Source organism: Bubalus bubalis, chromosome 1, assembly GCF_019923935.1.
Source record: "Bubalus bubalis isolate 160015118507 breed Murrah chromosome 1, NDDB_SH_1, whole genome shotgun sequence".
Taxonomy (NCBI): Eukaryota; Metazoa; Chordata; class Mammalia; order Artiodactyla; family Bovidae; genus Bubalus; species Bubalus bubalis.
In genome coordinates, this window is record NC_059157.1 from 177,803,561 (window position 1) to 177,828,429 (window position 24,869).

At 32.9% G+C, this 24,869-nt stretch overlaps 1 protein-coding gene across 3 annotated transcripts in view; it reads left to right on the forward strand.

Moving 5' to 3' along the window:
• Positions 1-24,869, forward strand: part of STAG1 (stromal antigen 1) — a 507,863-nt gene that overhangs the window by 450,338 nt on the left and 32,656 nt on the right. For all 3 annotated transcript variants that reach the window (XM_025291338.2, XM_044946850.1, XM_025291345.2), the window contains 3 exons: positions 784-854; positions 2,263-2,350; positions 15,438-15,518. In XM_025291338.2, the coding sequence (XP_025147123.1) occupies positions 784-854; positions 2,263-2,350; positions 15,438-15,518 (240 nt within the window). The remainder of the gene's footprint in view (positions 1-783; positions 855-2,262; positions 2,351-15,437; positions 15,519-24,869) is intronic.

Genomic DNA, 24,869 nt, shown 5'->3' on the forward strand with positions numbered 1-24,869 from the left:
TTGTTTTTTACTTTTAAGGAAAATCTTTTTAAGGCCAGCTTTTTAAGCTCATGTTTATTTCATTTTCTATTCCTGGAATCTAATTTGCATTTTAATATTACTGAACTATTGTGATGTACTAGTGAATAGAACATGAAAATAAAGTGTGCTAATAAAGAATGGCTGCTCACCAGTGGTGTGCCTAGGAAAGCAGCAAGCACCTCCAACTGGTTACTTTTATGATTATTTCTGTGATTCCTGGGTCTTGCCGTCTTCCTTCAATCTATATAAGGCAACCTGGAATTCCCACAGCTTTGTATGTCCTGACACCCAGGCTCATAGGATTTCTTTTTAATCTCTTTAATCAATTTTCCCCTATTTTTAATTTTAACTTTTAATTTTTTAACCTGTTTTAAAATTTTCATTGTGATTTTGCAGTTACACATGTAAGTGACAGTCAGTAAAATGTTTGAAATAACCATTAAAATCTTTAAAGTATATATCCTTCCACTCCGCATTGCAAGGAATTTATCCTAAGGTATTAATCTGAAAAGGGTACAAAGTCATGTTTATGACATTGTTTAAAATGCAAAAGTGGTCATCTCTGGGTTTTGGACTTACAGGTGTTGTTTATTTTCTGGTATTTTGCTTATTTGTACTTTCTCATTTACCAACAGTGAATGTGTACTTTTTGTATAATTTAAAAGAATTTTTCTTTATATGGTATGTATTAATACACTTTCATGTGAATTTGGGGATGAGTAAATTTATGGTAGTGAGGTTCTATCTGCTTTCTGTTTATAGGGAGAAGAAGCTGATGATGATGATATTTACAATGTTCTTTCTACATTAAAGCGGTTAACCTCTTTTCACAAGTATGTCATTTTATTTAAAGTAGATTTAGTGAATATCCTATATTAGTTAACATAAAACAAACTGATTGTAATGTTTAACATCTGTGTAACAATGGGAAATTTTAGAGAAATATTGAGATGTAAATATTTTTATTATTCAGAGTTTCTCAGGATAAATTTTGTGTTATTTGATTACTTACGGAGTAAGATTTATCTTTCAGCATGGTGAATATACACTCTACACTGTAAAAACTTGAAGATAATTAGTTTTATTAACAAATTAGATGGGCTTATTCTGTAAGCTAGAGTTTTGTAGGTATAATTTTCAGTTCATAGATCTTAGAAAGCTTGCTAAATAAGAATCACAATTTGACAAAAGCCATAAAAGTTATTTCCATATGCTTTTTTCCCTGAATTGTTCTTGTTTGTCTGTTTATTATTGTGTTCTTACTGTGTAGACAAAACAGTTGGATTTGAGTAAGGAAAAAAGGTTCAGATCAGTGAAATAGGTATCATTTTCAAATTCTACTTTACATATCCCTTGTAATGAGACATGCTTATCTTCTCCATAAAGAGGGGGAAGTAAAATTTTGTTGTGAAAAAGAATATTTAGGTATAGCTCTTACTTTAATGAATACTTCAGAGTTATGTCAAAAGCATTGTCTAAAATCTAAGCCTTTTCTATATACACAAGTACATTTTTGGAATTCCATGGAGAAACAGACTCATATCTGAAAAAATATTTTGACATCTGAAAATAAAAGTTGACAACCAGTGTCAAAAATCCTTTTCAAGAAAATATTTTGATACTTGAAAATAAAAGTTGACAGCCAGTAATCATACTGTTTTTAGTAGTAGAGCTCATGAGAATTTAGTGTCAGTCTTACCTCATTCAGAAGTCCTCAGCCCATATAGACAGCTGCACTAAAGTTTTTGAACTGTGCTGTATTTCCCTTACCCTGACTTTTTCTTTCATGTCTTTTGTTATCTCCATCTTGTGATGATTACAGATCTCTTTCAAAAATATGCATGTATTTATACTTTGATATTATAAATGAATTTGTTTAAATATGCTTTAAAATATACTAGAAAGAATGGTAACTTAAACATATGAAGTTTTATTATTATTGACTTCTCTTAATGAATTCCTAATATCAGCGTCTACTCTGTTTCTCTACCCACCTCTGTCCTCTTCTCTCCCTCTCATTCCCCTCTTCCCTCTTTTTTTCTTTTCTCTCTCTCTCTCTTTGTCTCTCGCCCTCTTTCTCTTTTTCCTTCTAAGTTTGGAGACTTGAACATTTCCTTATGGAACTTTTACACTTCTACTGGAAAATGAGATTATGTTATTTTCCCCCATTGAAACTGAGCTCAACAAATTTAAACTTTCCTCCACTCTAGAATAAAGTTAATGCATCTTTGTTTATTTTAGCGCTCATGATCTCACAAAATGGGATCTATTTGGTAATTGCTACAGATTATTGAAGACTGGAATTGAACATGGAGCTATGCCAGAACAGGTAGGAGTTTATCATTATTCCTTCCATGTCGTTTTATTTATTTATTTGCTTATTTATTTTGGCTGTGCTGGGTCTTAGTTGCAGCTTGCAACTCCATTGCAGGATGCATATGGGATTTAGTTTACCAACCAGGGATCAAACACAGCCCTCCTGCATTGGGAACACAAAGTCTTACCCACTGGACCACCAGCAAAGTCCTTCTGTGTCATTTTAGAAAGCTAAGCTTTTCTGAGATCATGTAGGATTATCAAAAGCCTTTCATGGAAACATAGTTGACAACTCTTAAATGCAGCCACCTCCGTTGAGAATTATCACCTTAGTGATTGAGTGTTACAGATAGGTGTATTTTACCTTCAGATTTGAACAGAAAAAAATAGAAAAAGTTTGCTATAATATAGCAGAAGTTTAATATGAATAATTAATTTTGAAGTAAGTATTGTTACTCTTTTAGGGAAAATACCATTAATTAATCTAGAAGCAATTTCAAAACTTGATCAATGTAATATAATGAAAATTTCTGATCATGCGTGTTTCAGGCACTGTTCTAGGTATTGATAAGAGTAAGCCTTAGATATGGCTTAGTTTTCGTGGAAGAATCATAGTTAAATAAGTTTAGAGGCTTTTAGCAGATTTTAGACTTTTTTGTATTTATATGTAAGTTGGAGTGAAAAAGTGTCTCTAGTCTGAAAGAGATTCTGTCAGTTATCATACAGAGAATTAAGAATATAATACTTCTATATGAGAATTAAGTTGTGAGTTATTAATTAGCAATTATAATTATTGCTAATTAACAGTAACAATCTGTTGTTAAGTAAGAGTTATTTTGTACATTGCAGACACTCATTCATATAGACCAAAATATTAATACTATCCCTGTGGTTAGGTACAGATGATGTTTAAGGGTGAGTTCATCCATTCCTGTTTTGGTAATATGGAATTCTTAGATGACACTTCATTATACTAAAGCAATAAGAATGTCAATAGATGTAACAATTATTAATTCACGTTAAAACTTAATTGCAGAAACCATGCTTTATTATTGCTATGATTAACTCTTAAGTTGTCTTTGATCTCCACTTTGTAGGCACTGTTAATAATAAATGTCCTTGATTGTTTTAGATGTTTCATTACAGTTTGTGCAGAAATGTTGAATATTTGACCCCTTGTTTGTTCTTCATTTATTGTTGACTCTTCCAACTTGCATCCTGTTTTTATCTCAAACTTTTCAATAGCCTAAAGGCAATTCACTGATACTCTAAGCTGTGCTTCAGAGTTGAAATGATAGAGTTAAGATAATCTTTTTTTGGTCTACTTATTTTCCTCAAGAAGAGAATAGGAATAGCACTTTGCTGTTTTATCTGGAGATTATAACTATATCTAAATTTATTTTTAATTCTCAATACCATAATTTCTCAGTGGTCTTTTTAAAATTTATTTATAATTAATGATAATTGCTTTATAATCATTATCATTTTTTGTTTTAGACGTCACTTGTTATAGTCTCACAATATTTTTTGGTGATTATGCTGGTTTTCTGTTATTTATTTGTACTACATATGCATTATTTACCCCATCTTATTTTAATTTCTTTGAGTAAAAGAACATATTTATGTGACATTTGCTTTAGCTTTGTTAACTTCTTAGACACATTCTTTAAACTCTAATCATGTGTATGCATTTTGAGTACATCATTACTAGATTGTACTCTTATTCATTTTAGCAATTAGAAATTATGTAGCATTTAACAGCTCTTAGAAACATCTCTTTAGATACCCAGTATTGAACATCCAAAACGTGAATTCAGTCATTTCTTCATAGGACCATGAAAAAAAAAAAAGTAGAAGTGTTAGTCACTTAGTTGTGTCCAGCTGTTTGCGACCCCATAACTGTAGCTCGCCAGGCTCTTCTGTCCATGAGATTCTGTCCATTCTGTCCATGAAATTCTCCAGGCAAGAATACTGGAGTGTGCAGCCATTGCCATGCAAGCTTGCTTTTTTAGATTCCAGTTCTATTCCTTTCAGAATCCAAAATACATATAAAAAAACTACCACAGTGTGTACTATTATTAAACCTCAGTTATGCTTAACATTTTGAAGATAGATTAAAATTTATTTACCAGCTGTTTCGTGGAACTGTATTGTTCTTTTATGGTTGACTGTTCATTTTCTATGGTAACCATTTCAATGAGAAGTTTTACAGTCCCACTCTTTGAGATTAACTGAATTCTTTTTTTCCTTTCTCTTTCCATGATCTCATTTCAGTGCTATTTTAACTATTACAGTAGAATATGTAAAACCAAATTTTAAAAAATCTAGCTGTTCATAAAATACGTTTTTAAAGTTGAATTATAAAAAAAGTTATAATAAAAAAATTAACTTGTTTCCTTCAGTTAATCAGCTGTTTCCCATAGTTGCACACTCACGTTTGCACTTGCTGTCTCCCTCTTTCTCTCTTCTCCCCATATAATAATATGCATGTTAAAAATAAATATTTATAATACTCTAGAATTTTTCTCTAGCCCTGGATCCAAGTCATAATAATGCATTACATTTTTGTAATATCTTTGGTGTTTTTTTTGGTCTTCTTTAAATCTGAATGGTCATTCTGGCTTGTCTTTTATGACATTTTGAAGAGTACAGACCAGTTATTTTATAGAATGTTCTCCATTTAGTTTTGTGTGATCTACATGTTTAGATTTAGATTATGCATTCTTGGCAGGAATGCTACATAAATGATACTCTGTTTTCAGTGAATCACATCAGGAAGCACATGATGTCAGTTTGTTCAGTATTGGTAATAATTAATTTTGATCACTTTAGTAAGTGAGGTCTGCCAAATAACTCCTGTGTAGAGTTGCCATGTTCTTTTTTAATGCATAAGTAATCTGTGGGAAGATTCCTTAAGACTGTATATAATCCTGTTTCCTATCAAACTTTGACATAATAATTTGAGCATTCATTTATGATTTTGCCTGACTCGTTTATTACTATGATAGTCACAAAATGATAGCTTAAGTGGTGATTTTCTTTTATTTTATATTTATTTGTTGGCCCTCCATTGTAAGAAAGAGCTTTTCCTTACTCCCAATAGTTATTTACTTATGTGTTAGTTCATTAATTTACCTTTTTCAATTTTAAATTTATTTTTAAAAATTTAGTAGCATAATGGACTTATAGTTTCCTGTTTTATTCCTATTCTGTTCATCTGGTTAAAACAGTACTATGGTTATTTATTTTGGTGCTCAAATTGTCATAGATTTAGCCAGACAGAATTTCTTTCCAGCCTGCTCCTGTGTGCTTTAAATATCTTTTTGGGCATTAACATACTTTCCGGCTCAAAAATATGTCCCAAGGTCTGTTTAGGCCCCCCTATGCTAATGAATTCTTAACCTATGGAAAACATGAGAGTTACTGCAACTCCTTGACACAGTAGTCATTAGCTTGTATAGAATGTGCGTTTCAGAATTTATTGTAGTATTCATACTTTTTTTTTTTTGGTAAAAAAAATGAAGGCAAAATAAAATTAAATATTTAAATTCTTATCCTGTTTTGTATTTCTTGTTAGTATGTCTGTAAGTTATCTAAAACTCCTCTTAGGCAACATCTAAGAAAAATTAAATGTTAAAATTCTGCTTTAATACATAATTCCAAGAATTATCTTACCATATTCTACAAATTGAAAGCCAATAAAGAAAAATTCATAAATTATTTTGGTAAATATTTGCTATATAACAATAGTGTGATTAAACATATAAAAAAGGAAGTTAATCATGTCAGTAACTTTGGATCTGTCAAGCCATCAGTAATAGAAAATTTTAGTTTTGTGTTTATTATGTACCATGTACTATTTTAAGTCTTTATATGCATACATTTGTTGAAGCCTCCTGACAACCCTATGGAATATACATCGTTATTCTCATTTTATTGATTATTAAACTGAAGCAAATAGACATTAACTTCCCCAAAGCCTCATAACTGCTTCATACCTTCTTAAACCAAACTTTTAAATTCTTTTCGTTGTATTTTCAAATTTTCTACTGCTAGTTTGCTACTACTATTTATAGTATCCCATGCCTTCTGATGTTTGTCCCATGTCAAACTCTTATTATTTTGCATTTTTATATTTTTTCTGAACTTCTTTTGTATTGTTCTAGTGAGAATTATGGGGAGAGATTAGATGCTGATACTTTATCATTGTGAACTGAAAATCAACACCTTTCTTTCTTGTTTTTTTTTTCTTTTTTTTTTAAATTTTGGCTATGCTGAATCTTCATTGCTGCACAGGCTTCTGTATTTGCAGTGAGTGGGAGGGAGCTGCTCTCTAGTTGCAGTGCATGGGCTTTTCATTGTGGTGGATTCTCTTCTTGCAGAGCACAGGCTTTATGAGTTTCTAGAAGGTTTCGGTAGTTGCAGTTCCTAGACTCTTGAGCACAGACTCAATGGTTATGTGCATGGGCTTAGTTGCTCCTGCACATGTGGGATTTTCCTGAAACAGGGATCAAACTTGTCTCCTGCATTGGTAGGTGGATTCTTTACCACTGAGCCACCAGGGAAGCCCTCAACATATTTCTTTAGACATAACATAGTATATGGGGTTAAGTTTAATTTTAGTTAAGTTATTGCTTATGATTATAATAAGGCTTATTATATAAATAATGGGACCTTGTTTTCTCTAGAAGTCATGCTTTCCTTGAAAGACTACATACTTATTTCATTGACTGGGCATAAAAATGTTTTCACTTACCAACTTCTTACTATTCTTTGGGCATGCCATATCAGAACTTTTTGGAACATCTTCACGACCCTTCCACACACATCTTCTTAATTCTGTGGTCCTTATTGACCAAAAATGTGTTTTGAGTGTCAGGTTCTGGAGGTATAAGGGTATCTTGTAAGCAGTGTTTAACCTCAAGAGACTTTTGATCTTTTTAAAAATTCTACCTCCTTAATATCTCTTCCTGTCATCATTCTGATAGCCCTACTGCCATTTCCTTAGTTTCATCCTTCATATCTTCTCTTGCAGATCATAGTAGTAGCTGCCTATTTTGTCTTAGTAACCTGAGTTTCATCCTCTGTCCAGTCTAGGTTCTATTCCAGTAATTTTCAACTATATGTGTGTGTCAGAAAACGTTATAGAGTTGTTTTTTTGTTGTTGTTGTTGTTTGTAATACTGACATACTTTCAAATACCGTTCTGAGAAAAAATTAGTGTGATCCTTTTGGAAGGTTATTTGTCAGTCTCTATCAAAATTAAAAGTGGACATACCTTTCATTGAGCTTTAGTAATTTGAGGAATTTAGACTACAGGTATGTACTTGGACATAGGAACAAAGATATTCATTGCAAAATTACTTATAAAAATTTAAAACTTAAAATAATTTTAAATGTCCAGGAACAGAAAACTGGTTATCTATGGAAGGACTGTTTTGACTCTGTGTAATACTTTGTAGTCATAATTAAAAGAGTGGGGTTGATATTATTTGTTCTATAATATTCTCTGTGAGAAGAAATTTTATGAAAAAGGCAAGGAACAGAACAATGTAAATTTAAAACGATGATAAGATTTATATATACATGTTCCTTTTGATTGACAGACTATTTCTGGAATGATACATAAGAAATTAACAATGACTTTAACAGTGGCTTTCTCAGTGGAAAACTAGAGATTTGTAGTGGTCACAAAACATAATTTTTAGGGGGTAGATAATTTAGGAGTTAGGGATTAACATATACACAGTACTATGTATAAAACAGATAACCAACAAGGACCTTCTGTAAAGTACAGGGAACTATACTCAGTATTTCATAATAACCTATAGGGAAAAGAATCTGAAAAATCTGTGTACACACACACACACACACACACACACACACACATACACATATGTATGTATTACTGAATCGCTTTGCTGCATACCTGAGACTAACACAACTTTGTAAATCAACTATACTTCAATAAAAAGAAAAACAAATTATATTGTTGTAAATTTTACCAATATACTTTCTGCTTTTTAAGTTTAAAAACCAGCCGTTTAAGACCAGTAGGGTAAGGTATGGGGGAGGGGCAAGATAAGGGTATGGAATTGATACAAACTACAATGTGTAAAAGCCAGTTGTTTAGTAATAAACACTGGCAAATGAAACTTTAGAAATATGTGCCATTTACAATAGCACCAAAAGACGAAAAATGCTTAGGTATAAATCCAACAAAATATGTGCAGGGTATGTATACTGAAAACTATAAAACACTAATGATAGAAATCAAAGAAGATTTTAATGAATGAAGATTTATTGGGTTTGTGAATTACAAAGCTCTGTGTTGTTTAAATGTCAATTCTCCCCAAACTGATCTTAGATTTAGCACAATTTCAGTTAAAATCTCAGCAAAATTTTTTTGTAGAAAGTGACAACTTGATACTAAAATTTATATGGAGAGGAAATAAAATAACCAAAAGAATGTTTTAAAAATGAATGAAGAAGATTCACTCTACTTGATTTCAAGACTACAAAAAGTTTTAGTGTGACATTGAAGAGAGGATGCTGCTGCTGCTAAGTCGCTTCAGTCATGTCCAACTCTGTGTGACCCCATAGACATAAATAAATCAAAGGAACAGTATAGAGAATCCAGAGATAGACCCACACATATATGGTCAATTGATTTTTGAAAAAGGTGTCAAAGCAGTTCTTTGGAGAAAGGATGATCTTTTCACAAGTGATGCTAAAATGGCTGGATATCCATATGCCCAAAAAAAAAAAAAAGAATCTCAGTTCATTTACTTCACTTAAAATAGACCATAGACCTAGAATGCACAGCCTTCAGTAGCTGTGGTTCCTGGGCTCTGGAGCTCTGGCTCAGTAGTTATGTGCAAGGGCTTAGTTACTCCTCCGTATGTGGAATCTTCCCGAAACAGGGATCAAACTCATGTCTCCTGCATTGGCAGGCAGATTCTTTACTACTGAGCCCTTTTATTGTTTGAATATTTTGCTTGAGTTTTTCAAGCTTACAATTTAAAAAAAATTTATATAGTATGCATATTGGTAATACAACAGTGGATGATCTCTCATTCCCAAAACACATGTAGGATTTAGGAATCTCTCCTTTTTATTAAATAATTTTTGTCACTTTATAACACTATGATTTGCTTCCATGTTTGTGCTTTTCTTGCATTCACTCAAAAATATTACTGTAAACTCTACTTTTTGCCACATTGATTCTTACTCATTGTTATGCAGTAAAACTGACTTGTCTTCCTTCCTATGTGAAGAATTTTAACATATGTATAGATTTATGTGGTTACCACCACAGTCGGGATGCAGAACAGTTTCATCATCCCCAAAACTTCATATTATCCCATCACAGTCATATGCTTGCACCCCCTACATAGGACTGCTGGAAATCACTCATCTGTTTTGTATCACTATAGTTTTGTCTTTCTGGAATTTCCAAATAAATGAAATTTTATAGTGTAAACCCTGAGCATAATAGCCTTTCAGATTAAATCAGGTTGTTGTGTGAGTCAGTAGTTGGTTTGTTTTTACTGCTCATTGTTAGTCCATTGTGTAAATAATTATGTTGGTGAAAAAGTAATTGTGGTTTCAAGCCATAAATTTGTAATCATTATAGCTAGGCTCAAACAAGTCTTTATTATTCAAAATAGAGACCACTACAATCAACACATTTTTGCCAATGAGAAATAAATTTGTTTATTCCTGTAGCATAAAAAATCCATGCTTCAGGGTTTCAAGAACTCTTGGAAAGCATTTTCTGCCTCCTGCTGGTTGTGGAAGCATTTTCCTTTCAAAAAGGTATAGAGATGCTTGAAGAAGTGGTAGTCGGTTAGCTAGAGGTCAGGTGAAAATGGAAAATGAGGAAAAACAGCGTAGCCCAATTAGTTCAACTTTTGAAGCATTGATTGTGTGACATGTGGTCGGATATTGTCATGGAAAAGAATTGGGCCCATTCTATTGACCACTGCCAGTTGCGATTCTTGCAGTTTTCGGTTCATTGCTGAGCATGCTTCTCAGATGTAATGGTATCGCTGGGATTCAGAAAACTGTCGTGGATCAGACTAGTAGCAGACCACCAAAGAGTGACCATGACCCCTTTTTGGTGCAAGTTTCGCTTTGGGAAGTGTTTTGGGGCTTCTTCTTGGTCCAACCACTGAGCTGGCTGTTGCCAGTTGTCATATAAAATCCACTTTTCATAACACATCAGAGTCCCAATAGAGAAAGGGTTTATTGTTGCATAAAAGAAGAGAAGACAACACTTAAAAACAACGATTTTTTTACATTTATAGTCAGCTTATAAGGCACCCATTTATGGAGCTTTTTAACCTTTCCAGTTTGCTTCAGATGCCAAACGACCATAGAATGGTTGATGTTGAGTTCTTGGGCAACTTCTCATGCAGTTGTAAGAGGATCAGCTTCAGTGATCCTCTGAATTGGCCGTTGTCAACTCCCGACGGCCACTGCACTCCTCATCCTCATTCTCCTTTGTGAAACTTCTTGAACTGCCACATGCTGTATGTCCATTAGCAGTTCCTGGGCCACATGCATTGTTGGCATTGCAAGTTGTCTTTGCTGCTTTACAACACATTTTGAACTCGAATTAAAAAAAATCGAATTTGCTTTTTGGGTAACATAATTTCCCTAGTCTAAAATAAACAGCAAGTAATAAGTCTTTAGCAAAAAAACATAAAGCAAAAAATGTGCATTAAAATGGTGTACAACATAACCACATTTATTTAAGAATGTATTCCAGTATCAAATGGCAAAGTTCAGCAGTGCAAAACTGCAGTTACTTTTGCACCAACCTATGCATCACTGTTTTTAGTCATTCAGTTGAAAATATTTGGGTTGTTTTCAACTTTTGGCTGTCACCAAAAAGCACTGTAAATATTTGTGTAGTCTTTTGTTTGAACATAAATTTTCATTTCTCTAAATTCCCAGTTGCAGGGTTTTATGTTAAGTATATGTTTAACTTTATTAGAAACTGCCAAACCATTTTCTAGAGTAACTGTACCATTCTGCATTTCTGCCAGCGATGTATTAAAGTTCCAGTTATTCTGAATTCTCATCAGCACTTCATATCGTCAGCAATTTTTACTCTAGCCATCTGAGTAGATATGCATTGGTGTTTCACTGTGTTTTTTAATGTATGTTTTCTTAATGCTAATGATGTTAAACATGTCTACATGTACTTATTTGCCAGCCTTATATCCATTTTGATGAAACCATGTTGGTTATTAATTTTTACCTTAAAGGTTCTTTTTATTCATGTTAACCAAGTCTAAATATGATAAATTAAAAAAAAAAAAAACAGTTTTGGATATTAGAAGCAGACTAGTATTAAGTTCAGTTCATTCTTTTGTCATGCACTTGTCCACTAAAAAAATTTGATCATCCTTCCCCTTAAAGTGTCTTACAAACAGAAAAAAAGTAAGAGTCTTAGTTTATCCCAGTCATTATGTGGATTTTCAGAATTTTATTACTTTGCCAGGCAAAGGGGGAACATAGGCTAGCGCCTCAAGAACTGTGCACCCAGGTTTTCAGAATTTTAAACATGTCCCGTATATGTAGATGATATATATCTACACATGCATATATATTACATAAACATTTTTCCCATTCTTAGTGTCATAATCATTTTTCCTATTATTAGTTTCTTGTCAGATTTTATTTTCCAGGCAAATGCAGTTTTTCAAAACTTTAAACTTTCTAAGATTTTCTGTCTTAGTCTTAACTTACATGTAATAAATACAGTTCACCTTCATCTCCAAGATATATCATTAGTTATAGGTTGAATGATTCTCATTGATTCAATCTGCTAATCAAAGATAAAGCTAGCTCCTTTAAATAGATTAAAGTAATTATTTTTTTTAAAAGGGCTAATAAAAAAGAATTTTTATGTTGGCTAAGGTAATACTAGCTGCTATAATAATCTTAGTATCTCAGTGGCTTAACACAATAGAAAGTAATTTCTCACTTACATAACCATAAAGCACAATTACAGGAAGTAGGTGTCACTGCACAGCCAAGTCATTCAGAGACCCATGGTCTGCTGGATTGTTAGTATCCTGCTGGCAGGTAGAGGAGGAAAGGATGAAGAAAGCAGTCCTGCTTCTTAACTAATTTTTGCCCAGAAGTGTGCAGTATACATTACTGTGTCCTTCTGGGAACATCATTACCTTGTGCAAAAATGAGGTCAGAAGAGTAGGGTTGGAAGAAATTCTTAGTCGGGAGACTAATACTTCGTATTACTCAGTTCAGTTCACTTCAGTCGCTCAGTTGTGTCTGACTCTGCGACCCCACGGACCACAGCACGCCAGGCCTCCCTCCATCACCAACTCCCGGAATTTACCCAAACTCACGTCCATCGAGTCGGTGATGCCATCCAACCACTCATCTTCTGTCGTCCCCTTCTCCTCCTGCCTTCAGTTTTTCCCAGCATCAGGGTCTTTTCAAATGAATCAGCTCTTCACATCAGGTGGCCAAAGTATTAAGAGTGATGCTTCAGCATCAGTCCTTCCAGTGAACACTCAGGACTGATTTCCTTTAGGATGGTTGGATCTTCTTGCAGCCCAAGGGACACTCAAGAGTCTTCTCCAACACCACAGTTCAAAAGCATCAATTCTTTGGCACTCAGCCTTCTTTATAGTCCAGCTCTCACATCCATACATGACTACTGGAAAAACCATAACCTTGACTAAATGGACCTTTGTTGGCAAAGGTCTCTGCTTTTTAATATGCTGTCTAGGTTGGTCATAACTTTCCTTCCGAGGAGTAAGCGTCTTTTAATTTCATGGCTGCAGTCACCATCTGCAGTGATTTTGGAACCCCCAAAAATAAAGTCAGCCATTGTTTCCACTGTTTCCCCATCTATTTGGTATTATTAAAAGATCCTTTCCAGAGTCAGAGCAGTGTTAGTCAAGAAAAGGCAGAAGGGCTATCCTGCTCCTAGGTTAGAATTATCATTTGGCTTTTTCAGTTTTTAATTGCTTGTCTTTCTTGTTTTACCTGTACTACAAAAAGGTGAAGTTGCTAAATAAAAATGACTTTCAGATTTAGGATAACATTGCTAGTATGGGAGATAAAAATCAATATGACTAATGTAAAGCCTGGAAGAAAGAGTTCTGAATTTTCTTTTGAAGTGTGATCAACTACATTGTTACATAATTATAACTGTGAGAAAGTAAAATGTTTCCCAATCAATGAGAGTGAGCTTTTTATTTTAAAATAATACTGTGGAGCCCTTCTGAAGTAAACATATAATGAATACCATTGTATTGAAAATTAAAATGGGGATGCTGTATAGGTATTGAAGTGACCTGTTTCTCTCTTCTAAATCTAAGAAACTTGTGTACAACTTTGAAATACATTTTGAGTAATTCCTAGTATATAGGTCATAGAAATGTAGAATAAAAAGAAATATTTGTAATGATTAGGATAGATATAACCAAAATTAAGCAGATCTTCAACAATACTTTTTTCCATATCTTAATTTCCCATTGATTAATGTTTTTTTGTATATCACTTTTCTAGTAATCTAACAATACAGATAGTTTCAAATTCAAGAAAAAGTTTTAAATCACACAAACCACTTCAATATTTTTTTATAAGGTAGAAGTTATCAGAGGGTGTCTCAGGACCAGAAGTGTACCATATTGAGTGTCTTCTAAGTGTAGTAAGAGGATTTCTTTAGCACTAATGTTCATAAGTTGACGGTGTTTCAGTAAGTCTTGTTTCTAGCATTCTGACATAAATCAGGCATTTAATTATCATGTTTAATAAAACCTTGACATCTCATTAGTATTGTATGAAAAGCAGCACCAGTCATCCTTCTAATTCTGATGAGTTATTTTCAGAGCTGAGAAGATGCACTGGATCTGAAACCTGAATTTTTTAAAGTAAAACCAATCAAATTTCTACTTCCTGAAGCAGTCCACTTACTGATCTCTCTTTTGATTTATCTTATACATATAGTCATTCTTATGATTTTTAGTCTATCTAGAGGGGAAAATAATAGAGACACTATAATAATGGAGTATTATATCTGATATGCTTTATTGCAGTAGAGATCTATCATGTTTTCAAACAGAAATGTTAATAAAAGCCCTATCCAAAATGAAGTTTTCTTTTTTATTAATGTTTTTAATTTTTATTTTCCTAAACTCTCCTGGTTTGCCTTGCTGAAATATATAGGTAAATATTTTACAGAATAAGGGTTCAGTGCTAATAAAAAATGAAAAGGTGCTCATCTCCATTGATTAGAAAAATATAAATTAATACCACATTAAGATACTACTCATGCATAAAATAAAGTCACCTGATGTAAAACATGTGATGACATCAAATGTAGATAAAAACATAGAGCCACAAGACCTGTCAAAGAATATTAGATATAGCCACTTTGGACAAAAATTTGGTACTATCTCCTGTAAAGTTAAATACACACATACCCAGCAATCCTGTTCTCAGAGCAGAGACTCTCAAAATGTGGTCCAGGGAGCCTGGGAGATTTCCAAGGCAGGCTCATAAGGTCAAACTATTTTCATAAAAGAGAAAGATGTCATTTGCTTTCTCTCACAAGTGCAAATTGAAGTATTTGGTGTTGTATCAAAGAATATCCACATTTATCTACAAACAAACACTAATCTGTCACAGTATTTTCTTCATATACTTCAGTCATTAAGTTTTATATATGTTTATGCACATTTCTGTGTGAGTGTTACGTTTCATATGAAAAACTCTAAACAAATTAAATAATCATTTAAGTGTAACATTTGGATAAAACAGTTTCTTCAATCTCTTCTTAAAAATTTGACCGAGTAAAGTATTCATGACAATGCATTTTTGTTTAAAGCATAGTGTATTGGGGTCTATATTTATTGGGATACATTATATCTGTATTCTCTAGATTGGTTGGTTTGTCTTTTTAAACTAAATATTATTTTGTGCATTCTTATTAATTCTACAACTATTTGGACTTGAAACTTTATTGTAAGATAAAAACTATGATAAATATTGTTCTCTTAATATTGTACAAACGTAAATTATGTCTCATTTGTTTGAATTTTTTATTTGATACAGATAGTCGTACAGGCACTGCAGTGTTCCCATTACTCGATTCTTTGGCAGTTGGTGAAAATTACTGATGGTTCTCCTTCCAAAGTAAGTAAGAGTTTCCGTAGGCAGAAGGATTATTACTAAAGTACAATGATCTTGCTTAACTCATTATATTATTTTTATTACTATAATTTTAATAAAATATATAATTATTGTTATCAATTCTTGTTTTATCCTAAACATATATATATATATATTTTACATCTTTGAAAGATAAACAGTTTTTCAAGCAATAGCCACAGAGTTGTTGTATGTATACATGAAGTTTAAATTCCTTTAAGAAATAACTGTACTTGAAACCAGAAGAGCTTTGATAGGTGATATGCTGTAAGAAAGAGAATAATATTGAAAGACAATAGTGTGTAGGTTTTAGTTCTGGCATTATAGCACCTTGGGGCCCAAACTAAACAAACTTGTTTCTGAACATTTTAAATCATTGGATAAAATTTTTTTTTTTTTAATTTTTAACTTACTCATGACCATGCAAAACAAAGAGAAAATACAAACCAGAACTTAGTGAAACTCAGATCCCAGAAAGTCAAGCACAGTACTGCTGCTGCTGCTGCTGCTAAGTCGCTTCAGTCATGTCCAACTCTGTGTGACCCCATAGACGGCAGCCCACCAGGCTCCCCCGTCCCTGGGATTCTCCAGGCGAGAATACTGGAGTGGGTTGCCGTTTCCTTCTCCAATGCATGAAAGTGAAAAATCTTGAGGATATTTGCTAATCTAGACAAGTCCCAAAGCCCTCCTGAAGAGGAATGTCTAGTAAGTAGCATGTCCCTTGATAAAGTTGGGATCCCAAAAAGAGCTACTCCCAGCATAAGGGTAAATTAGAAATAAACTCATACCAGTTCCATTTATGAGGGAATAAATAAGATTTGGATTATGTTCTATAATGGTAGTATCCCCAAGCACCTAAGAGAATCAAATATAAATCCTTTCTGAAGGAAGTTGCCTCAGAGAGTTTTCCAGAGTTTTAAGAAAAATGAGCTCATATTAAAAAGCCAACTTTACTAAAAAGAAGACTAGAAACCATGAAGAGATTCAGACTAAAAATATTTTATAGATTGAAATTATCTGACATAAATACAAAATAAATATATTTCAATTGTGTTATGAAATCAAAGGGGCTTGAACATATGCCCAGAGAGCAAACAGTTGATAAAGAACCAAATAAAGAGACTCTGATGTTTACATATCCTCAGCTTAACAAAACAGAAGCTATTTAACCAGTAACAATGTTAATTATACATTTCCATATAGAACCAACTACTTGATACAGAGTATTCTTTTCTAGGAGAAAGAATTTTTTTTCTTTTTGTCTTTTCCGTTGAATGATTGGAGGATTTCTGTGCCTTTGGAAGTAATTGGGAGTTCTGTTCATTTTCAGTTAGAAGGAGGTTAATATATTTGTTGGTTTTTTGGGTTTTTTCTATTTTATTAAAAGTTTTAGTCTTGAAAAGCAAAAATCAAGGTTAATCTTCTTTTACTGGAAACAAAAACCACTTTAAAACTATATAACATTTTCATGTTTTTTGAAATATTCTTTTATATGAAAAGATTAAAGGAGAGTGTATATATGTAAGTTAAAATTTGAAAGCAAGAGTTTATATGTTATGCATAATTAGTTTATTTGAATTTTTCACTTACTTTATTTGACTTTTATATTGTTTTCCACTGAGATCATTTTGATTGAGTTATTTGTATTTTAACTGAATGTTGATAACTGCATTTTAGTAAATTTGAAATATACGCTAGCCTAAAACTTTAGCATAATTAGTGGTTATTTCCTTCATTTAATTTAAATTTTGTCCCTTTACAATTAAATTCTATAACTAGAGTAAGAATCTATTCTTGGACCTCCTTCTTTGAATATTTTGTTTTTTAACCCCGACCAGAGATCGAACCCATGCCCCCCTGCATTGATAGCACAGAATTTTAACCACTGGACCACCAGGGAAGTCCAGAATAGTTTTTTTTTTTTTTAATCCTGTTGCAGCAGAGCTATTTTGAGATTCTTTGCCTTTCTGTTTAATTTTCATCTCATATATTCTCCTAATGAAAATAGCTTCCTTTTTGTCGTTAGTCATTCTACTGATTTTGTTTTTCTCATTGCCCAATGCAGATTTTTGTAGCCAACATTGGTTTTCTTTATTCCAGAAAGTGTGCCCTAGCACCTTTTAGATGCTTTAGTGTTCATTGATTTCCATTTTGGTTTTGTGTGCATTTATATCACATGTGAAATTATCCTTACTTAGCTGTATCTCAGGATGTTTCTTCTCACTTTGAAGTTGTTGGTAATTTCTGTAAACCAAAGTATATTTAGTAATCATGTATTGGTTGTGTCTGTCGTTTAAAAATGATTCGCTGAAATTGATAACCTTATAAAACATGAATCTTTAGGATACACACAAACTTGAAAAATTAATCTTCCATTGCTAATATTTTTTTCTTTTTGATTCTTATTTATAATAATCACAAGATCAGGAATTGTCAAACTTTCTAATCCTCTATATAATATAGGATATCTTTGAAAATGTACGAGTCACGTACATAAACTTTGTATACATGAATCTGTATTAGTAACATCCCACTTGGTAAGATATCAAATTCCTAAGTATAGACTCGGCTACATCATTAAGTTATGAAAATAACCTTGAGTCAAGTCACTTAAATAATTTTAAAATAAATAATTTATATCAAAGCATTTTATCAGTTGTAAAGGGCTTTCCATATTCTAGTAACAACTGAAAAATCACTTATCTGTGTCTCACATTACTTTGTTGTGAAGTTTATAGTTGTGTGTCGCCAATGTTTTCTAGCTCTAGAATTCTACAACCTATGCTAAAGTTAAAAACTGCTATACTGAAGATGTTTGGATAAATATACAAGAATCTTAACAGTGATTACCTCTGGGAAGTAGAAATTGTTTGGGGGCAGGCATAAGGAGAGAAATTTACTTTTCCATTTATACCTTTTGATACTTTTTGAGGGATTGTTTTTGTTGTTGATATTTAAAGTGCATATTAATATCTTAAAAATTAATTTTTTTAAACTACTACTATGAAAATTTTTTTATTCTCCATCTTCTAATCTTAAGTTTTGGTTTATCACAAATAACTCACTGAGTTGTTGGACTTAGATGAATACTAAAAAAGTACATAGTATGTTCTGTATCTTACTTGCTGTTATAGCATTCTTTTGTTGTTTATAAGTGTAATATTAAAGCTATAAAGGAGTTTGAAAATAATTTGATGAAACCTATAAGGGGACGTTGTTATTTTTACCTTGTTTGTATTTTACATGTTATTAATCATTTTAATATAAACATTCTAATTTAATTAAATCTGCTTAATTATCCTATAGAGTGGATATTATAATCCCATTTTTACAGAAAAGGAACCTAATACTTAACAAAAATTGAGAGTTGTCTAAAATCACACAGCACAAGTCTCTGAATTTCAACATACTGTCTTTCTGTTACTACTTCTTAAAATCTTGTATTATTAAGCTTTTAATACAACTACTTTTTATGGAGTTTTGTTGTAGTTGGTTTTTTTAAAAGCAAATTTTCTAAGGACACATTGGTTGATTCCTTACTGAACAATATCATTTGTCATTGTATATTGAAAAAGTATGACACATGGCAGTTTTCTGTGGTCATTCTGTATCCCTCAAAGTATTTAAATGAGAAGTTACCATGATTTTTAAATGGCTCAGTTTCTAATGTCAGTGGCTTAGTTAAAGTATATGGAAAACTTTGCTAATGATGCACCTGAAATTCTCTGTCCTTTTTTCTCCCCTTTAATTTGTTTCCCGAAATTTAAATGTAATACAGCAAACCCTTTGGGTCTATATATTTAACATTTGTAATATTGATTTTGTAGAGGTAATATGAAAGTCTTACTACATGAATTAATTTTTTTTTTTTATTGTTGAATAACTGTTAATATAGAATGAGCCATTTATTTAGTGAGGAACTGGCCACCTGACTGCTGTTTTTCTCTGCTCATTTTTGTTATATTTATAGAAATTCATTTAAACCTCTGAAAAGGTCACTTATATTTTTAATTAATAAATTATGCATGTTTGGTTTTGGTGTAAAATATAAGGTAGAATGGTTTTCATAAATTTGAGCTTTCTTGCTTATGTGTCCATTATAAAAACTATATACATAAAATGAAATTTCCAAATCTTACTACCTGTTAATATTTTGATGTATTTTCTTTCAGTACTTTTTCTTACATACTTTTCAGTCTTATTAAGATTATGATGTATTTATAATTTTGTGTCTCTTCAATTAACATAACATTCTTCATGTATTTAATGTTTACAGATAATATTTTAACATATGCATGATAGTACATAGTGTAGCTTATAATTTATTTTACTGCTTTCTTGGATATTTAGATTGTTTACACATTTTAAGTAATAAAATTCTGTGATGGGCATTCTGGTGCAAAAGCTTGTTCTGTGTTTTGCATTTTTTCATCTTACATTCTTGGAAATGGAATTGCTTGGTCAAAGATTGTACATACTTTTAAGGGTTAATACACATTACCAAACTGCTCTTTAGTGAATACTTTCTAAAATTTACTTTTCTTCTTTCTCTGTCGTCATGAACACTGTCATTTGGGGGATTATGAATGGTAGTTATATTTGAAGTTTAAATTCAAATTATAACTTAACAGTGAACAGTATTCTATAAAATGAAGTATATGAGAAGACTGTGTCAAGATCAGGATTAGATCTTTATTTAAAATGGAAGTCCACTGGGTTTTACCGATGGGTATTTCCTCTGTTCCCCTAATTTCCAGAGTTGAACCTCTTTGGCAATCTCACAGGTCAAGCTCAGTATACTTTGCTCGGGTGCCCCCTAGTGCTGGTCCTGTAGAAGCAGCCTTCAGTTTCTCTTCTCTGTAGCAGAAAACACACTTCTTCCTTCAGCTCCTTCTGGACATATACAGAGACATTTAAAGAGCCAGGTAAATAAGAGTTAGGGCTGAACTAATGCCCCTATTGCCATTTTAGGCCTGGGGATCTAGAATTTATCCTCAGTTTATTTTTTTTTTTTCCTCCTGAGAGGAGCTGTCCTACTCTGTAGTCTTAAATTTGTGGTGCTCTCTGCCTTACCCTGCATGTTTCTATTCTGGACAGCAGTAGGAATGGCCTGGGGGAAACATCCCTATATTCTGGACCCAGGCTTTATCCTTAAGTCTTCAAATTAAAGAAAATCTACATCCCTCAGGGAGCTACAAGTCAAAATATTAGTGAGAAGTATAGCATATTTATTACAAAGTTTGTTCCTCCATTACACTCTTGACTGAAGGTTCTCCTCTGCAAATTTCAACTTGTTTACCTCCAAACAGTTAGGGTAAAGATGGGACTGATGGTGGCCAAGGCCCATGAGGAGAAATGTTTAACCTTGCTGTGTATAAAAATCCACAGTCTTCTTTCTAGACCTCTTCCTCTCCCCTTCCAAGTCCTATAGAGTATTAATATCTGTGAATACGAAAGAGAGAGCTCACTTAGGTCCTTGTCCCCAGACTCTTAGAATAACAAAATACAGATAATATACCTCAGTCTGCAGAGTTCACTGCTTTGAAGGGGAAGAGAATGAGGCCAACAGCTGGCAACAATAGCTATCCCTCTAGGAATAAAGTATACAACCGTTTTGCTTCATTCTTTTCTAGATCTCCCCTCCCCTACCTTTTTATTTCTTAAGAAGTCTATCCTCAATAACTATCTACTTGGTTTTAGTTTTAAGCCTTTCCTTTTGACTGGTCCATGACTTCAGAGTGATTATTTTATAGCTTTGTTTCTATTAATAGTGTGTCCAGTCTCAAGTGCCTGAGTGGCTGGTCTAGGAAAGTTAGGAGGGAAAGATCCAGGACTTGTTTTATATTCATTTCTTTTTCAGCTCCTGGAGGGTTCTTTTTTTGTTTTGTTTTGTTTTTTTAATCTGGAATACATAAGTAGATGGCTGTTTATACTAAACTCTCAACTTGTCCAAAATTTTATTCGACTCTAACATTCTAAAAATTTCTGGAAATCATAAGTAAATATGTTCAACTTAGAGGGGCATGTACAATTCATGATTCCAACATCTTATTAAGAATTCCATACTGTGTTTGCAACCCTGTTCCTGGGCCTCTACTTTTTGGAGCTTGCTTTCTGGTAAGGAATGCCTTCCCACCCCTTGAAGGACAGCATAAGGCTTCCTCAACTTCACTAGCCTGTTTATTTGGATACTGTTTTTACTTGCACGGGGACAGTGGTCTTTAAAGTACCACTTTATAAATACTCTTAACTCCTAATTTATTTAATACCTCAGGATTTAAGCAGTGAGCCAGAACTGAGAAGATCTGTTCTAAATAACAATTATTATAATGTAAAAATGTGTTTTAACTGAGTTTATTAGAGGCTGAAAGCAATGTTAACAATATTTAATGCTGTGTGGTGTGGCCAGATTTTTTAAGAAATAATATTTAAACAAAGCATAACACTTCCCACTCTTCAGTACAGAAATTGGAAATCTTTCTCCACCAAAATTAATAATAAAGGAAGTTTACTTTCCTGTCAGGTCATTTATTTGAATAAAAGAATGTAAGTATTTTATATTATTTAATATTCCCTGAGTGATAAAATAATCACTTTTCCTTTCTGCAGTAGGTTTTTTATTTTGAAAATGTTTTTTCCAGTGGCCATTCTGTAATTACTAGGTATTTGTTGAAATGATTTCTTCTTGCTAACCCAATTTATATATATATATAAAAACTTTCAGTTTATAAATAAATAATATCTTTCCAGCATTTTTTGTGTTGAAACATGGCCTTTGGAGTTAAATTGAGTTTGAAGTTTGGCTCTATTTCTTACCACCTGTGACAAAGGTATACAAATTACTTTACATTTGAACTTTAGTTTGCTAATAAGTGATATTCATTGCTGGATAGGGTTGTTGGGAAGATTAAATTAAAAGAAATGTTTTAGTCAGCAATAACTGTTGCTTTGATAGCATTAAATTGCAGTCCTAGCCTGTGCTTTCCTAATCTTCTCTCCTGCCAAAACCAAAAATTAATGCTAAATGAACTGTTATATAAAGTTATGGAAGTACATAAACATGCTCAGTGTCTAGTGTAGGTTTGGAATATAGCATGGTAGATTTTGTCCTCCCATCTGTATTTTGAAAAATTTGAGAATTCACATCTCTTGCTTTGCTCCTAACAGTCACTACTTTCCCCCTGTCCCTCTGACTCCTCCTTTAGCTTCCTGCATCTTTGTACACCACAGAAAAGAGAAATCAGAAGACGTTTTGGAACTACAGTAGGCAGCTTAAGGGTTCCTAGATCAAGTGGATTACCCTTGAGGCAATGGCAGGAGGCAGCAGGTGGGGATTCAGATCACCAAGAAAAGCAACACTGAAAACTAGGTATTACATTTGGGGTTTTAAAATCCAGTATTTTACTGTATATTCACAAAAGTGGCACACTCTCCTTATCTTCAGAAGAGAAGCTAGTAGCAGTTACTCGTGAATGAAAGCAGTTTCAAAGATATTCCATAGGGCTTACCCTATAGCAGTGGTCAAGCTTTTGTCTCTTGCCCACTGATGTGTCCCACGTGAATGAATTACCTAAATATGTTTCTGTCATATTTACTATGGATAATGAGTTAGTTGAGCTGAAAAATAACTTAATGAACCTTATGTTAGTAGTGATGCTAAGTACATAAAAGTATAATGCAGTTTATATGTCCAAAGAGCTTTGTAGCCCAATACAAGCTAGACAAACTATATAGCCCATGGGGCAAATCTGACTAGACACCTGTTTTTGTAAGGAACGTTTTAATGAAGCACAACAATGCTCATTCATTTATGTGCTGCTTTCTTGTTCCAAAGGCTAAGGTTCCAAAGGTTAAGTAGCTGTAACAGAGACATTATGACCCACAAACCCTAAAATATTTACTATCTGACCCTTTACCCAAAAGTTTTGCCAGTACCTGGCCTAGTAGAGTAACCCCTTGGTCTTGTTTTTAACTAGCTTAGTTTCATGCCCCATTTTTTAATCACAAAAAATGTTTCACTAAATTCTTAACAGGCTTTATTCTCATATTCTAAGATCTTTGGCCTGATCTAGGTCCTTATTTCACAACTTCCCATATTTTACTTCTGTACACTCTGAAAATGTATAATTGTCAGATAATGTTGAACTAGTTTTAGATATTTATTGCTAGTTCTTCCATGGCTTCATTTTCTATGATTATCTAAATCATATTTCATAGTTGTGGATAAAAGGGCAGCCAAATGTAGTCTGCCTCTAGACACATAAAATTATGATGCAAAAATGAAAGGAAATCACTCATTTAAATCTGCCTTTTTGGGTCTTCCAGGGAGTTCAGTGGATGACTTTGCCTCCCAATTCAGGGAGTGCAGGTTTGATCCATGGTCAGGGAATTAAGATCCCACATGCCCTGTGGTATGACCGAAAAACAAAAAATCTGTCAAGATCTTCATGTTTTGTGTGTTTATGAATTAAACCCTTATCTTTCCTCACTGACTATAATCATGTTGAGATACTTGGCTCTTAAAGGACAATCTACATTTTTCATCCCAAGATGTTAGGGTAAGTCAAGTTTGAGCCTTTGTACCTTTAAGAAAACTTCTAATATAGTTTATATGATAAATCCACCATCTTAATTGTGCCAGCCTTATTTGGGGCTCTTCTTTGTTGAGATTTTGCTGACTAGGGTATATTTTCAAAACATCATGTTAGTTCATTAAGAGAGATTTCTTTTTATTTTTAACAATAGATCACTGAAAAACTGAAGGTCTTTTAGCCCTTTCACATTTGAGCATATTGGGTTTCAATCTTCTGATTCTTGGTTTCACTAAATCTACAGGGAAGCAAAAGCTTCTCTTAGTGAAGCAACTTGCAAAATGAATATAAAAGAACATAGCCAAGATATTATAATTTAAATCTCAGTGTCATCTTTTCACTTGACTCTCTTGAATTCCTTTCCATAACTACTTTAGGAAAAGTGCTCTTAACCCCAAGCTGCTTTCTGAAAATAAGAGAAAATACTGGTTTCATCTAGGGAAAAGCATTTAAAAGGAGGCACTGTATTCTTAGTCTACATTCTCTTACATGGACTGAGAGAAGAGATTACTGTTCTAACTCTGCCTTCAGTTTTTATCACTATAATGCAAGTACTCTGTCTAGAAAGAATTTAACTAGAAATCCCATCATGTTCAGAGTGTTAGAAGCACTCCCTAAAAATTTTAGTCACTTAAAATTACAGTCTATTACAGATAAGTTAGCTCATGCGTTGTTCTTTTTCAGTGTCTTTTGGGTTGACCTGCGTTTTTGTTTAGATAAGTATATTTGAGTAATTTGAGTTTCA